The sequence below is a fragment of the Perissodus microlepis genome, chromosome 23 (assembly GCF_051167445.1).
Source record: "Perissodus microlepis isolate ML-2025 ecotype Zambia chromosome 23, ASM5116744v1, whole genome shotgun sequence".
NCBI classification, from domain to species: domain Eukaryota; kingdom Metazoa; phylum Chordata; class Actinopteri; order Cichliformes; family Cichlidae; genus Perissodus; species Perissodus microlepis.
This window is the reverse complement of record NC_140482.1, coordinates 36,787,986-36,805,836: the sequence shown is the minus strand read 5'-3', so window position 1 is coordinate 36,805,836 and position 17,851 is coordinate 36,787,986. Positions and strand designations below refer to the sequence as shown.

At 38.8% G+C, this 17,851-nt stretch overlaps 1 protein-coding gene across 3 annotated transcripts; it reads right to left on the bottom strand.

The window, feature by feature from the left end:
- Positions 1-704: 704 nt before the first annotated feature.
- On the bottom strand, positions 705-16,699 carry LOC146362028 (cytochrome P450 2J2-like). 3 transcript variants are annotated; one of them, XM_084921171.1, is made up of 9 exons: positions 16,484-16,699; positions 7,859-8,021; positions 7,625-7,774; positions 6,943-7,103; positions 6,187-6,363; positions 5,902-6,040; positions 5,621-5,808; positions 5,302-5,443; positions 705-1,042 (listed from the first exon to the last, which is right to left on the bottom strand). In XM_084921171.1, exons 1-9 carry the CDS (start codon positions 16,682-16,684, stop codon positions 867-869), a joined length of 1,497 nt encoding a protein of 498 aa, XP_084777297.1. In that variant the 5' UTR covers positions 16,685-16,699; the 3' UTR covers positions 705-866. The 3 variants fall into 3 exon arrangements, with proteins under 3 accessions (XP_084777297.1, XP_084777296.1, XP_084777298.1); XM_084921170.1 differs by lacking the exon at positions 16,484-16,699 and adding an exon at positions 8,954-9,182; XM_084921172.1 differs by lacking the exon at positions 16,484-16,699 and adding an exon at positions 8,954-9,182 and having other exon boundaries at positions 7,644-7,774; positions 7,885-8,021.
- Between the last annotated feature and the right edge of the window lie 1,152 nt (positions 16,700-17,851).

Below are 17,851 nucleotides of genomic sequence, written 5' to 3'. Positions count from 1 at the left end.
ACAAAAGATATCGGTGTGCCTTTTATTCGAATGGATCGCTTTTATCTATATACACTGTCTTAAGAGAATAGTGATTAATTGTTTAAAATGTATTTTTAAAAAAAGGGGGAAAGCAAGTTGAACTGAACAAGGGGAAGTTAAAGTAACAGAGTCGTTTGTTAGTCATTAAATGCTGCACAATAATTAATCTCTATACAACAATTTGTTTGCAGGTTTGTGTATTTCTGCTATTACATTGAGGCAGACAGTTGAGCAAACCTCTTGGCTAGCGCCCCCCAAATTGCTAGAACATTTGTGTACATTAGTCTTTTGCATCATCCAGCTGTATTGAAACACTCAAATGGGAATGATTGGTTGTTAATACTGCAAATTTGTTTCCCATAACATTTAGATTTAACCAATAATATTTAGAACTGGCACATATACTTAACATGTTTATGTAACATTTAGATTTACATTAAAAAGTCTGCAAATATTTGTGACTTGAAAAGCAATATCAAAGCAGACTTTTAAGAAGTTTGGAGCTAAATGTGATACATTTTGAAGTTGTTTTCAGCATGCTTCAATTTACAATCAGCTCCATAGTAACCAGCTGGAAGAGCTCAACCTCCTGACTTGTTATTTACATTGGTTTTATTACAGCATCAATTTACAATAAGTTATCTCTCTCAAGTCATAAAAGGTAAAGACACTTGCAAATCAAATCAGAATTTGTCAGTTGCTTTAATAAAGTTGGTTTTCTGCTTCTGTTACACTTACACTAAAGAGAGAGAGAAATAACATTCTTGAACATCAAACATAATAGCAGAAGACAGTCATTGAGAGAGCAGAGAAACAGATATGCTCAGTTTAGGATAACTCGTGCTCTATTGTGGCACAGCACACAGACGATAAGGTTTGGGACTGAGTGTGGCTCCCAAAATGAAGTCCAGACTGGGTTTCTCTCCAGCAGGTGCAGACAATGAAAACCTCTGCAGCAGGGAGGTGAAAAACATGAATAACTCCATCCTGGCCAGCTGCTCCCCAAGACACACACGCTTACCTGAGAATACACAAGACAACAAGTTTTAATTAGTTAACATGAATTTCACTTTGACACCAACTTATTAGAGAAGCTTTGGAACAACCTAAGGGTACAATCAAGACACTGATGCCCAACTGACAAAGAAATGTTGTGATAGATGGAAGATTTTTTTAATTGTTTTTTTTTATCTCAATAAATGAGGCACAAGTCTGAACATTTAAAAGCACACAAATTTTTGCCCCTTGTCTTTTCCCAATGTTGCACGGTATGCGCTTTTGAGTTGACCTTCTCGATACATTAACAGACTACAGTGCAGCAGACTACCTGCTAATCTGTGTCTACTTCACCACTTTTTCAATTTATATTTAATTTGGTTAAAGGTTTTAAGATGCAGTCGTGATTGCCCTGTCGTTTGTCTGAACTTAGTTTTGAATATGCTGAAATGGTTGGCTAAAATGGCTGATGCCACCAAGGCAAAGACAAGTGAGCTCTGGAGAGATTCCATCAAACCCTCAAAGCTATGCTGCGCAAGTTCTGCGCAGAGTCGGGTAGAGAATGGGATGAGGGTCTGCCGTTATTGTTGTTTGCCGTCAGGGAGACCACTCAGGAATCCTTGGGATTCAGTCCGATGGATCTGGTGTTTGGACATGTGGTCCGCGGTCCCCTCCGGCTTCTCAAGGAGAAGTGGTTGTCAGAAACTTCTGAAACTCAGCATAATGTCCTGGATTATGTTAGCGGACTTCGGGAAAAACTCCACCTTGCATGTCAGTTAGCTCGAGAAAATCTGTCACATACGCAGGCTAAAATGAAAGCTCGTTATGATAAAAAGGCTGTTTGCAGAAGTTTCCAGCCGGGCGAGAAAGTGTTGGTGTTGCTGCCTGTGGTAGGGTCCAGTTTATTAGCCCAGTTCGCTGGCCCATATGTGGTGGAAAAGAAACTCAGTGACAACAATTATGTGATCCAGACCCCAGACCGCCGGAGAAAGTCTAGGGTTTGTCATATTAATATGTTAAAATCGTATCACTCGAGGAGCCCTTCGGGTGCGCCATCTCCAGTGTGCGCCGCTAGTGTTGTTTCTCCTTATGAACCCTCTGATGACGGGCTGCTCCAGAAAAGTGAAGCGCTGGGTAGCGGCCGGTTGAAAAATTCGGAGATCTTAAATGATTTAGACACATATTTAGCCTACCTATCTGAGCCCGCTCGAGCTGACATCACTGATCTGATAGAGAATAATTTATCACTTTTTTCTGATCACCCTCGTCAAACTGCTGTCCTGTGCCACGACACTGACGTGGAAGGACATAAACCGATTAAGCAGCATGCCTATCGAGTGAACCCAGTGAAAAGAGCGATAATGCAGAAGGAAGTTGACTATCTCTTAGAACACGGTTTAGCCATTCCGAGCGCCAGCGCATGGAGTTCGCCGTGTGTGCTGGTACCAAAATCTGACAACACTCCTCGGTTTTGTAATGATTACAGGAAAGTTAACAGGAAACCTGATTCATTTCCTCTTCCCAGAATGGAGGATTGTATTGATAGAGTGGGATCGGCATCTTAATTGTAACCAAACTTGATCTGTTAAAAGGTTACTGGCAAGTACCTTTAACTCCCAGAGCATCTGAAATATCTGCTTTTGTCACGCCAGATCATTTTCTCCAGTACACGGTTATGCCGTTTGGGTTGCGTAATGCACCCGCTACTTTCCAGCGCCTTATGGACAAAGTACTGGCAGGCGTGAATAACTGCGATGCCTACTTGGATGATGTTGTCATTTACTCATCCTCCTGGTCTGACCACTTACAAACACTCTCTCTCGTTTTCAGCCGTTTTCAGAAAGCCTCGCTTACACTAAACCTAGCCAAATGTGAATTTGGCAGGGCCACCATCACGTATCTGGGAAAACAGGTGGGTCAGGGACAGGTACTGCCGGTGACTGCGAAAATACAGGCGATCGTTGAGTTTCCAGTCCCACAAACGAGAAGGGCGCTGCGCCGATTTCTAGGAATGTGTGGTTATTACAGAGGTTTTTGTAAGAACTTTGCCACTGTTGTCGTTCCTCTCACCGATTTGATCAGTCCGGTGAAGCCTTTTGTGTGGACGCCTGTTTGTCAGACTGCTTTCGAGTCTGCGAAAGCATTACTGTGCAGTTCCCCTGTTCTTATGGCACCTAACTTCATGTCCCCTTTCAAGCTCGAGGTTGACGCTAGTGCGGCTGGTGCAGGAGCTGTCCTTATGCAGGAAGACCATCGCGGCGTGGATCGCCCAATTTGTTATTTTTCCAAAAAGTTCAACAAACATCAGATTAACTACAGCACTATTGAAAAGGAAGCCCTTGCCTTGTTGTTAGCCCTGCAGCATTTCGAGGTGTATATCGGATCCAGCTCTATCCCCGTTCAAGTATTCACTGACCACAATCCATTGGTGTTTCTCTCCCAGATGCAAAACTCAAATCAGAGACTTATGCGTTGGTCCCTTCTTTTGCAAGATTTCAACCTGCAAATCAAACATAAGAAAGGGACGGAAAATGTCATCGCTGACGCCCTGTCGAGAGCAATTACGTAGTTTGGGAATTAAACAATAGGAGGGTTGTTTAATTCTTATGGAAGGGGGTGTTACGAACTCGCATGTCCATGTGTTCGTTTTGTGCAGGTGTTGTGTCTTTTTATGTTAATTTAGCTGTGCCAGGGCCCTGCTCCGATTGGTGCGTGGATACACCGCCCCGATGTGACTGGTTCCAGCTGGAGGACCCGCCCATTAAAAGGAGACTGGAGTGCTACAGCGGGAGTGCGCTTAAAAGTTGTGGAAGTGGAGTGGGTAGGGGTGAGCTGCCGTTTCTTTTGATCACCCGTTTTCTCCTGTTTTGAGTTAGTTAAGGAGGTCAGACTCTGTCTTTATTTTGGACTTTGTTTTGGTAAGGTCAGGGGTGCGGGATTTGTGTAGATTTGTTTTGTTTATTGTTTTGGCCTTGGCTCACCCTGAAGTGTTGACACTCCCGTTTTGGTTCCTTTATTTCACATTGTAAATAAATCACATTGTAACTAACGGATTTGTTTCTTGTGGCTGCTTGGGTCTTGGGGGGGAAGCGAGTGCCTCACTCATGTTATTGCCTGGCCCTAGACGGGTCGTAACACCTTCAGTGTGGCTCTTTAGAACAATTTCCTAAATGATTATTCTCAGAGAGCTCTGCAATATCAAGTTTAATTAATGCAAAATGCAGTTCCTGGCAGACTAAAAAAAAGTGTTTTTTGTTTGCTTGTTTTGTTGAATCCATCCATGATGATTGCAGTTAATCTAGTTTATGTAGTTACACATGCAAAAAGGAGAATCAAACTGCGGTGTATTAAACACCTTTGATTTCCAATTTCCTAGCTGTTATTTTACTTGGTTTTGAGGGGTGTTATAAAAAATATACTGTAAATCAAATTAACAGAGGGAGAAGGGAAATATGGTTAAAGAGCTCTCTGATTACAGAATGGTCCCATAAGTGTAAATATGGATTAGGTATAAATACTGTCTTCTTTTCAGCTAAATAAAACAACTGTTACTAAACAGTTAGTTAAAAAATTACTAAACTGCAAATTCAAAGCTTACATTCATCATTTTAATCACATATTGGAATTGTGTAGGATGTATTTTGATAAATTGTGGTTTTTCATTTTTGTGAAACGTTCTTCAAAACAAACTAAGCTATACTAACTTTATGTTACTCAAATGTTGATGAAAATACTTGGTAGTTATGTGCAGGATAAACAGGTTAGTTTGCATTAATGTGGTGAAATTACTGGTGCACAGTAGCTGTGGTGCTCCTGATCAGATTTAGGTTACATCAAGTGCAGCAGATATGAATTTGCATTTAAGATGATGATGCTTAGATTCATTCACAGAATTCCCACTTCATGCCAACTGTATAGGCCTAGTATAAAGATAGTATAAAAAGTATAGTGTCTGTGTAGCTGATAGGCACCAGCCAAGATAGCTCGGGAAACTGCTGACATCTTGTTAAATTCACTTGTGTACATCCACAAAGAGCAGCAGGTCAGCTGATCACAGCCGGTGCACTAAGAAAACCTACTGAGGCTCATGTTAGAAATTACTGAGTTGTGATTACTGTTTAGGTGTGGCGGCAAAATCACCCTCTATCATTTACGTGACAGAAAATTGTTGCTTCAGTACCTCAACTTTTAGTGAAGTATTTTTTTTAACACAATTATCTTTATTTCTACCTAGGCAAAGAAAGTCTGTACTTTTGCCATCTCTGATTGTAACTAATAACTAACCTGCAGAAAAGGGAATGAAGGCCTCCCTCTTCCTAAATTTTCCATCCTGGTCCAGAAAGTGTTGAGGGTTGAAGGAATGTGGAGTTTCCCACATTGACTCATCGTGTAGAACAGAGTGCAATGTAGCCAAGATCTTGGTGCCCTGAAACAAAAACATTTGTTTAAATTATAGGATTTGAACTTCCCATTAGCTACAGTTCTTTAGCATCAAGCCTGCGATTTGAGTATCTCAGAATTATTCTTTATTCATTATTTATGGTCTTCTATCAGGTTAATTTGTTTTGTAAATACACACATTTGTTACTAGTGGATTGTATACCTTTGGGATTGAATATTTATCCAGAGTTGTGTTCTTGTTTGCCATGTGGACCACATTAAGTGGGATGATATTTCCCATTCTCTGGATTTCATGAATAACTGCATCAGTGAACGGCATGTTTTCTCTGTCACTTGTAGACGGCTGTCTGGATGAACCAACCACACCATCTATTTCAGCCTGGACTTTCTCTGCACACACAGAAAACAGGAAAACAAGTGTGTTGCACAGCTGACTAAGCTCACAAACTATATATTGCTGGTAGATATTACTTATACACACACCTTGGATGTCAGGGTAGTGGATCATATATAAAAGCCCCCAGTGTAAAGTAGTAGTTGTGGTTTCAGTTCCAGCGCCAAACAGGTCCATGGTGCAAGCCTTCAAATTTTCTAGGTAAAACCCAGAATCTTTATCTTCCTTCTATCAACAGATAATCGTGATATTTGATTATTTGCATAGTGCACACACCTACACACACACACACGAAAATGATGGCACACTTTTAAATCTCATAAACCCATCTTTTATATAAGACAAGCAAGAAACAAGAACATTAAAACACTGACCTCTCCCATTTCTATGAGAAAGGAGTCAATGTAGTCTCTTGGTGATGATGGGTCAAGGTTTTCCTGGTGTTCTTTGATCCTAGTTTCTACAAATTCAGCTATTTTCTTTATCAAGGTTAATATTTTCTGGTGTGATCCAGGCAGCCACCTCATCAGCCAGGGTAATGTGTTGTACATCTGCAGAGCACGAAGACAGTAACCAGATTATCTGATTGCCTGGCTGTATCAACAGCATTCATAGAGATCATTATTACTGTATTTTCATGTGTTCCACAGCACAGCAGTATCATTGCAGGAAAGGATATCTAGATGTAAATCTGAGTTACATTTTATTATTGGACTTCTGGTCTAATCTCTCCTCTGATCTCATGTTGTGATTAGTTTTATAATTACAACAGCTCTCCTTAAACTGATGCATCCTCTATCTCAGGCCAGGAAGCATTAGAAAATGAATGGTTGAATTGGTTCTAATGGGCTCTTACAGGTGATGGATGAACTTGTTATTGTTTTGTTGTAGATCCGCATTCAGTAAATTATCCTTTCTGGAGTATATTTCACTTGTTATGCAAAGTGGTGAAAAACAGTAAGTATATTTTCTCAAGCATTGTACTTATAGTACTTATACAATTTCAGCTGCTCTCTTATTTTGAAGGGGACATCACAGCAGATAGACCTGCAGATTGATTTGGTACACATTTTACATCCAAGCTTGAGACTGGAACTAGAAGTACATGAGTGTGAGTAAAGTTCACTCACCCGTACTGTCAAACTTCCCTGTAATCGAATAATGTCATTTATTGTCTGGAGAATATACTGGTACTGCTTGTCAGTGTACTCAAATCGATTGCCGAACACCAAACAGCAGATGATGTTTGAGACTGCATTATTAATCAGGTTCTTAGCATTAAAGGGTTTGCCTGGAAAATGAGAAGAAAAACACCTCTTAAATATACTAAAATAATAAATAATTTTTTTTAAAAGATGATGGGGGCCAGCTACATGGCAGGGCTCAGTTGGGAACAAATGGGACCTAATTTTTGAAAATTGCAAGTGGTTCAAACATTGCAAAATGCACACAGTTCATGAGGCCTAGAAATAAACATTGGTGGATTAGAGAAAGATTGTTTCAAAACATAACAAATAATTGTTAATCTAAAGAAAGAATTGGCGCTATATCAATAAAGCTAAAATCAAATGAACAGGATATAATGCATGTCAACAAGTGGAGAAACAGTGGGTGCCGTTTGCTGTTTGGCTTCTGATTAGAACCCCTTGTTATAACATAAATCAGGTGATGAGCCACAGGTAAAGAAAAGTCTTTAGTACTCCGAATCCTCTAATGTCATATGGTATGCAGGGAGAAATTATATTTAAATTTTATAAAACATGAAAAACATAAATAACATGTCACTATATTGTAAAAAAAAATAAATTATGCCTTGGTGTTCTGCAAAAGCCTCTGTGAGATACTGGCACTCCTGCTGGATGGATGACTCCAGGGTCTTCTTCCCCAGACCAAAGTTTCTGAACGTGTGAAGAGCAAATCTCCTCTGTTGCTTCCAGGGATAACCATTTGACATCACAAGACCTTTTGGAAATAAAAAAAAAATAATGTAGACCTGATCTTTAGATCTTTAGAGGGAAAAATGCAACCACTTTTATCAAACACTACCTTTATTCCCTATAATTGATTCAAATAAGGGCATAGTTGGGCGATCCATGAAGTCTTCTCCTTGGTGAACCAGGGCTTCTTTCACAAGTTTGTAGCCATGAACGACCACAATCCTACCACCAAAGAGTCGAAGGCTGAAAATGTTTCCATATTTCTCTGCAAACTGAACACAGACGGCATATTGTTGTTTTTGGAACAAGATACATTCTGAGGAGGCTATTTATATTTATCATTTCTACAATCAATACTTGTTGTTGTTTTTTGTTTACTAAATATCAGCACTGCTAAAATTTAGTCATAGTAGGCTGCAATCTGTTAGGTTGATTGAACCCTTTACCCTCATGGGCACATGAGGACCGCTATACAGAGGAAGCCAAATATACACATAGGAATGCGACTAAAAATAATTAACCTTTTTGTCGTGATAATTTCACTTGTTAAAAATATTTGAATAGAAAGAAAAATAAATAACTATTTACAAGCACTTACAAATACATTATACATATAACGCGTATTTGGTTAAACAAACAGTCCAAACTTCAAAAGAAGAACCCAAATTACTATCACAGAACCCATTGCACAAATATTTCAAAAATTAACTTTTGAGAAATTGGAATTAGTGCATTGCTGAATGTAATTGATTAAAATGTTACAGATTAACTAATTTTATGTCTATAAATTAAAATATTACAATTCCAATGCAGGATATTTTAGGGTCCATTTAATTTATGAATTGTGCTAGATTTGTTTTTCTGGGTTGACGATTCCATTTTATAAATAATTTTATATTTTTACTTGTTATTGACCCTGTATGTAGGGCTTGCGCAAGCCAGTAAAAGTTTGCTAAATAAAGCCTTAATCATTATATAGTTGCTTCAAGCCTCATGCAAGCTAAATAACAACTCTGTCCACTCCAGTGTAAATTATGCCTCCTTGCACTCCAGTGATTCATTTCACATGTTTGTTTCCTTTCACATTATTTTTCTTGTTTTATTACTAGTCACTCAGCTGCAGGTGAAATCTGTCTGGTTGAATGAAGGTTTTTGAAACCTCAAATGCAATAACTTTATTTTTTATTTTGGTAAGGACTCATACCTCTGTCAACTGCAGGTGAAGTCTGGTAGACTGGATACGATGAAGGTCACCAATGAAAGGAAGAGCCCAGGGTCCAGGAGGAAAGTTTTTTGGCACTCTGTTCTTCAGAATATCTGTCAACAGTAGAAAAACAGTCAAAAATATCAAAATACTCCTGCCGTCTATCCACTCCAAGCCGAGAAGATTGTATATCGACTCCATATCTTCTATTCAACTCTCCTGCTACAAGTGAACAGCCGACAACATGTCCAGGTATGTCAAGGTTCAACTTTTCATGGTCAACTCTGAACATAAGAGGACATGTTTGCTCTTCTGTGACAACAGCCTGTCTGGGGTAAGTCATATTGTGGAACCATTAAATAAATCCTCCAAATGCCTTAGCTTTAAACTTGACATAAAACTTAAATCCACTTAATAGGAACATATACACAGAACAACTAATGACTAATGATCTATCTCTGACTAGATACATCCTGAGAAAAGATCACAGGTTAACTTGTAACCTGAATCACTGATAGCGCTGCAGTCCCACCTCATACTGAACCGTGAGCAAAGTGCAAACTTTAACACAAAGAAATCTCTCAGTGTAAAGAAACCTCAGTGTGATTTATTTGCATTAATTAGATTTAGAAGGCCCTACAAGTTCAGTGTGCATTACAGAGGATTGTAATATGGTTGTTCCCAGTTATTTCTTTTGTCACGGTCTTGGGTCGGCGACGCAGTCTTTTCCTTTTTGGTATTATTACTCTTTGATTTCTTGATGTGTCTTTGTTAGTTCTTAGGTTTTGGTTCTGTGTTCCCACTGTTCCGTGTTAGCATTGTGCCTCTAGGTTTAGTCTGTGGATTTCTTGTTTTACTTTGAAGGTTTTGTCTCATGTTATTGTATTGTGCTTTACTTCCTTGTCTTGCCCAATTAGTTCCAGCTGTCTTGCCACCTGTTCCTCTTTCCCTCATGTTCCTGCCATTGAGGATGTCCACAAGAAGAGATGTCTACGCCGAGCAGGCTTCATTCTCAGGGACTCCTCTCATCCTGCCAATAAACTCTTCCAGCTCCTCCCCTCTGGAAGACTCTACAGGACCCTACAGACTAAAACCAGCAGGTTTAGGAACAGCTTCTTCCCCACAGCTGTCACCCTACTGAACTCAGTCCCCTGCTGCTTCCATCCACACTAATTCTCCATCCATAACCCCTTATCCCTCTCAGGGACCATGATCATGACTCGCATTCATTTGTAACATTCACCATATGCTCATATTGGTTAATACTGTAGTTTAGGACACTGACATAGTATGCTCTCTGGTACAGTGCATACACTTTTAGCTATTATAGTCTACTCAGAGCGCTACACTCCCGCCGCTGTAGATATACTCATGGGACTCTGTAAATCTGTTTACCTTACGGCAGTACATTGGTACATATGTAGCACATCTGTATATATTTAGGTAATCTGTATATTTGTTCATAGTACATCTGTATATCTGCCCATCTGTATAGGAATATAGAACATCTGTATGCTACACAGATCATCTGTATATCTGTACATATGTCTGTAGTTCATCTGTATACTTCGTCTCTCCGTACATAATCTGTTCATAGCCATTCCACCCTTTATACAGTGGCGTGCAAAAGTATTCGGCCCCCTTGAACTTTTCCTCATTTTGTCACATTACAGCCACAAACATGAATCATTTTTACTGGAATTCCACGTGAAAGACCAATACAAAGTGGTGTACACGTGAGAAGTGGAACGAAAATTATACATGATTCCAAACCTTTTTGTTTCCGTAATTATTCAGCCCCCTTTGGTCTGAGTGCAGTCAGTTGCCCGTAGACATTGCCTGATGAGTGCTAATGACTAAACAGAGTGCACCTGTGTGTAATCTAATGTCAGTACAAATGCAGCTGCTCTGTGACGGCCTCAGAGGTTGTCTAAGAGAATATTGGGAGAAACAACACCATGAAGTCCAAAGAACACACCAGACAGGTCAGGGACAAAGTGTACACCACTTTGTATTGGTCTTTCACGTGGAATTCCAATAAAATTGATTCATGTTTGTGGCTGTAATGTGACAAAATGTGGAAAAGTTCAAGGGGGGCGAATACTTTTGCAAGCCACTGTAGTACCCTTATCTGTATATATGAGTATATCCGTACATCTGCCTGTAGTACATCTGTATATTTGCTTAACTTATCTGTATGTAATCTGCTCTTATTGCACTTACTACTCTTGCACTTCTTATTAGATGCAAACTGTATTTTGTTACCCTGTATTCATAGCTGTGTAATGACAATAAAGTTGAATCCAGTCATAATCCTAATCACTTTGCAATATGTAACATGTGCAATGTTATATATTACTGTATATATAAAATCCATATTTATTCTTGAGTATGTACTTAGCACCAGAGAACTGTGCACTTTTACCTTTTTTCTTTTTCTTTTTTTTTTACATGTTTCCACTGGGCAGGAGTTTCTTTCAATCTCATTGTACATAGATCTATTCTATTCTATTCTATCCTATGCTATTCTATTATCAACATAGCACTTGTAGCTAGTGGGACATGATGATTTGCTTCTGTCTGCTTACTGTCTTGGATGGAAGATGACAAAGAGTTATTAAAAGTGGGCCAACATTTCTCCACAACTATGTGAGAGACAAGTCATACAGAACGAAAATATTTAAAGTTACTGTTGCTAAAGATAGTTTTTGTTTTTTACAGTACTGCAGTGTCCTGTGAAACGTTTCTTTTTCGCATAACTGAATGCAAAGGCAGTTCATTTTAAAAAAGTATCCTTTTCTAATAGCAAATGGGTATTTTTATGAAGTAATTTATTGAGATTGAAATCTCCTTTACACGTGAGATTCAACAACAAAAGCATAAACAAAGTATCAGTAAGAAAAAAATAGTTACAAGATGCTGTACTGAATCTCCATAAACAAGGAAGGACAATATGGTGCACTGACCAGTAGTTATACAGGTGAGGAAGGCATCTCACCTGTTTAACTTCTCACCATTTAAAAAAATTATATAGATAAAAGAAGACAATTTCAAAAGTCCATCATCTCAAAGATGGACTTGTGTGAAGATTTGCTGGTTTTCTGCTATTATTTTCAGATTTTCATTCTTTTGGTAAGTGATCATTTTAAAAAAGTATTTTATATGTGTAATAATATCTAAATAAATTATTTACAGGTTCAACAAATCCAATGTGCAGAGAAATTATAAGTACGACGTTTTGGTGATTCCCTTGAGAGGTTGTAATGGTCTGTGGATTTTATTGCATCAGGATTATTTTATTTGTGAGTCCATATTTATTCAGAAAAATCATGCAAAATTAAAATACCTTCAAATTCTATTTAAAATATATATTACTTATTAATTACTTACACTAGAGCGCTAGAGATAGACAGAAAGAACAGTAAAGCAGATATTCTTTATGCATTGCATCAAAAACAATCGCAGAAGACAGTCATTGAGAGCGCAGAGAAACAGACATGCTCAGCTGAGGATAACTCGTGCTCTAACGTGGCACAGCACACAGACGATAAGGTTTGGGACTGCGTGTGGCACCCAAAATGAAGTCCAGACTGGGTTTCTCTCCAGCAGGTGCAGAAACTGAAAACTTCTGCAGCAGGGAGGTGAAAAACAGGAATAACTCCATCCTGGCCAGCTGCTCCCCAAGACACACACGTTTACCTGAGAATACACAAGACTACATGTTTTAAATACATAATTTACAGGGTTTCCACGCTAATCACAGCTTATTACAGTTATTTATTAATTTAGATCAACAAAGCACAAATCAGAACATTTAAAAGCACACAATTTAATGCAAGGAACAAGCAGCAGAGTATCTGCTAATCTGTATCTACTTCACCACTTTATCACTGTATTGAGCAGTGTAAATATGATTATGCTACAAATAATAAAAAAAAAATGTTACATATACAAAAAGTTGACCATAAGCAGCAACATGTAGCATTTTTTAAACTTCTGCCTAAAACAGCATTTACCAGAGTTTTAAAGGATTGCAACTGATGACTAACCTCTTCCTAAATTTTCCATCCTGGTCCAGAAAGTGTTGAGGGTTGAAGGAATGTGGAGTTTCCCCACATAGACTCATCACGTAGAACAGAGTGCAATGGAGCCAAGATCTTGGTGCCCTGAAAAATACCATTGTTCAAATTGCAGGATTTGAACTTCCCCATTGGCTACAGTTCTTTAGCATCAACACTTGGTATTTGAGTATCTGAGTATTTGAGTTGTAACTGTTCTTTGTTCATTACTTATGATCCCGTGTCGGGGTGTTTCCAGAGGTGGGAAGTAACAAAGTAACTCTATTACTGTAACTAGAATTTTCAATTCAATTCTATTCTATTTATATAGCGCCAAATCACAACAACAGTCACCTCAAGGCGCTTTTTATTGAACAGTAGATCGTACAATAATAGATACAGAGAAAACCCAACAATCATATGACCCCCTATGAGCAAGCACTTTGGCGACAGTGGGAAGTAAAAACTCCCTTTTAACAGGAAGAAACCTCCGGCAGAACCAGGCTCAGGGAGGGGCGGCCATCTGCTGCGACCGGTTGGGGTGAGAGAAGGAAAACAGGATAAAGACATGCTGTGGAAGAGAGACAGAGGTTAATAACATGTTCGATTCAATGCAGAGAGGTCTATTAACACATAGTGAGTGAGAAAAGAGACTGGAAAGGAAAAACTCAATGCATCATGGGAATCCCCCATGCCTACGTCTATTGCAGCATAACTAAGGGAGGATTCAGGGTCACCTGGTCCAGTTTTCAGGTATCTGTATTTGAATATTTATTCTTCTGACAACTTTTTACTTTACTCCCTACATTTTTAAACAAATATCTGTACTTTCTACTCCTTACGTGTTCAGAAAATGCTCATTACTTTACGTTCAGTGTTATCATTTATAACGTTTATACTCAGGGGTTAAAGTTGGCCGGAACTTTAATAAGGCAGGTGTCCGTATGTTGTGTTGGCGGTACTTCAGCATCTAGCTAGTGCTACAGATAAGGAGGATGCATGAAGCGAGTGTTTTTTTAAGTGGCATGCAATTTAAAAATCAATGTTTCTATCAGTCTAAGTAGCCTGAAAAGAAAAGCGTCTGGACTTCTTTAAGTTTCCTGGAAGACGTTTCACCTCGGATGAGAAAAAACCTTCACAGACAGTTTCTATTAGCTCAGCAAACATCAGAAAACACACAAGCTGTTTGTGTGCAGTTTGTCGCACAGTGCGTTCATAGCTAAAGGTCAAGTTGATGGATTTCACAGGGAGAAAAGAGAATGAGAGCTAACTTCACTGGGAGATGGATAAAGATTTGGGAAGACAAACTCGACAGGAGAGGAGGAAGAGAGGTTAGATTTAAAGCTGAAGACTGCACAGTGACGCTTAAACAGAAAATTTAAAGCTTACATGCAATGTCATTATTTTAACCACATGTTGGAACTGTGTATGATGTGTTTTGATAAGTTATGTATTTTCATTGTCGTAAAATGTCCTGCAAAACAAACTAACCTATATTAACTTTGTGCTATTCAAATGTTGCATGGAAATACTGGGTAGTTTTGTCCAGGATAAGCAGGTTAGTTTGCATTACAGGGATAAAGCACTGTGTTGGACTGGTGCACAGTAGCTGTGGTGCTCCTGGTCAGATTTAGGTTACATCAAGTGTAGCAGCGACTTTGCATTTTAGATGATCATGCTTAGATTACTTCACTGAATTTAAACTTTATAGCAACTCTGTATAAAGTGTAGGGGGATAGACATCTGCCAGGATAGATGAAAAAAACCCATCTACACTTGTTGTGTAATTGTGTAAATCTACAGAGAAGAGCAGGTCAGCTGATCACATCATGTACGCTAAAAACCTCCTGGAGCCATAGCTGGACTGGCCATCAGGCATAGCAGGCATCTGCCCGGTGGGCCAATGGTGAACCAGGGCTTCTTTCACAAGTTTGTAGCCATGAATGACCACAATCCTACCACCAAAGAGTCGAAGGCTGAAAATGTTTCCATATTTCTCTGCAAACTGAACACAGACAGCATATTGTTGTTTTTGGAGCAAGATACATTCTGAGGAGGCTATTATTATTATAATAATAATAATAATAATAATAATAATAATAATAATAATAATAATAATAATACATTTTATTTATAGGCGCCTTTCAGACCTTCAAGGTCACCTTACAATAACACGTGAACAATACCATAAAAAAACATTAAAAAAATATATGTATATATAATAAACATGGTAAAATAAAATTTTGACATAAACAGTCATAAAAGTATAAAGGCAAGTATAAAAACTGAGCAGGTAAAAATGGACTAAGACAGATCAGGTGTATGCAATTCTAAATAGATGAGTTTTGAGACGTGATTTAAAAGTGGTGAGACAGTGTGTGGTCCGGAGAACAAGTGGAAGTGCATTCCAAAGTCTTGGGGCAGAACAGCTAAAGGCTGTGAGTCCAATGGTAGTCAGGTGAGCAGGTGGAACTGACAGAAGGGAAGCTGAAGAAGAGCTGAGTGTACGAAGGGGCGAGTATGTATGGAGAAGATCGGATAGATATGGAGGAGCTAGGTTATGAAGCGCTTTGAAAGTGAGAAGCAGGATCTTGAAATTGACACGGAGGTGAATTGGAAGCCAATGGAGCCGTTTAAGAACAGGTGTTATATGTTCAGTGGATCTAGTTCTGGAAATAATACAAGCAGCTGTATTTTGAACTAACTGCAATTTATGGAGGGATTTATGAGGTAGACCATAGAGAAGAGAATTACAGTAATCTAAACGAGATGTGACAAGAATGGCGGTACTGTGTGGAGTGAGGGACGAAGGCGGTTATTATTACGGAGATGAAAGTAGGAACACACACACACACACACACACACACACATATAAGAAAAGGTTTTTGTTGTTTTTTACTTAATATCAGAACTGCTGTAAGTTAGTAGGCCACAGTTAATTTCTTCTGAGATTAATAAAATATTCTTATTCTGCATTCAGCAGAGTGGGGAATTCAGAACAGCTTTGGCATTAAGACAAGTTCCTATAGTTATGAAAATGTCACTATATCAGGTGTTAGCCTACCTGTAATGAGGCCATTAAGTTAATATTCAGTTAAATAGCTAAAATTGTGAGGAATAAATACCAGTTCAGTGAAGGGTTCAATGAACCTCTTAGGTTTATTGAACCCTTCACTTTACCCTCATGGGCACGGGAGGAAGCCAAATGCAATACAAATACAAAGTATTTCTATACAAGCTAAATAACAACTGTCTACTTCGGTGTAAATTATGCCTCCTTGCACTCCAGTGATTCATTTCACATGTTTGTTTCCTTTCACATTATTTTTCTGCTTTTATTATTAGCCAGTCAGCTGCAGGTGAACTCTGTATGGTTGAATGAAGGTTTTTTGTTTTTTTTCCAATTTTCAAATGTTTTTTAATTTTATTATAATATAATAACTTTAAATTTTATTTAGGAATGGACTCATACCTCTGTTAACTGCAGGTGGAGTCTGGTAGATTGGATACGATGAAGGTCACCAATGAAAGGAAGAGCCCAGGGTCCAGGAGGAAAGTTTTTTGGCACTCTGTTCTTCAGAAAATCTGTCAACAGTAGAAAAACAGTCAAAAATATTAAAATAATTTTTCCATCTATCCACTCCAAGCCGAGAACCTTGTATATCAACTCCATATCTTCTCTTCATCTGTTGTGCTACAAGTAAACAGAGGACAAACACAATCAGATAAACAGCACTGACTGGTGTCCCACCTCACACTAAACCGTGAACTGTGAAGAAAGTGCAAACTTTAACACACGTGTCAAAGTCAAGGCCCGCGGGCCACATCCGATCCGGCCCAGCGTACATTTAATCAATCAATCAAGGCTTTATTCGTCACATGTAGGTTGCCCTGCAGTGAAATGGGACATTCATGTGTCGTGCCAAACTAGGTATCCCCGACAGCATTTATTTCCCCTCTGTCGGGAGCACACGCTGGACTGTCCAAATCACGGACAAACAGTATCCCACATTGTTGATTTTTAGTTTACAAACACTTCTTATAATGACTAACTACTCCTGACACTGATACCTACTTTGGCACGACACCTGTGTTGTGCGGTGAAAAAAGCGGACTAGTCAGCAGGATGCGAGTAAAGATGCAGGAGGAGAACTGTACCGGTGAGTTAACAGTATATCACTGATCATACACCAGGAAAGGCTGTGTGGTAAAGTCCTAAAAATCGAGCATGTAATGATCACCCTAACGCAGACCGTAAATTTTATCTGAGCTAAAAGTTTAAATCACCGTCAATTTCAGTCTTTTATGTGGGAAATAGATTCAGAGTTTGCCGACATTCCTTATCATACTGAGGTCTGTTGGCTGAGTTGGGATAAAAATTCTCAATAGAGTTTTTGAGCTCAGCAAGGAAATCTGTCAGTTCATGGACATGGCATGTGTGATGCTGAACTGCACAATTTTGACAGGATATATTTTTATGAAGAGCAAAATATTTAAACTTAAAGTTGGTGAGTTTAAAGTCAGTAATACCCAAAAGGTTGATTCTGTTCTCTGTTCAGCCCATTCATTCAGTGGTGCTAGTTTCAGTCATTGTGCAAATGTACTGTTTATAATGTTGGGGAAACCTGCAGTCAGCGGAGACTTAAGAAATCACTTGAATGAGTGACGAAACGTTTCTCCCATTATGTCCAGATGAACAGAATCAAGCTTTTAGGATTTATTTACCTGAATGATTAGAGTCAATAACACTGAGTTCTCTTATTTATAACATTTCAATACAATCAAGGGAATGGTTTATCAGGCAACTACTAAAGTAAAGCAAAGATTCTAGCATCGCATT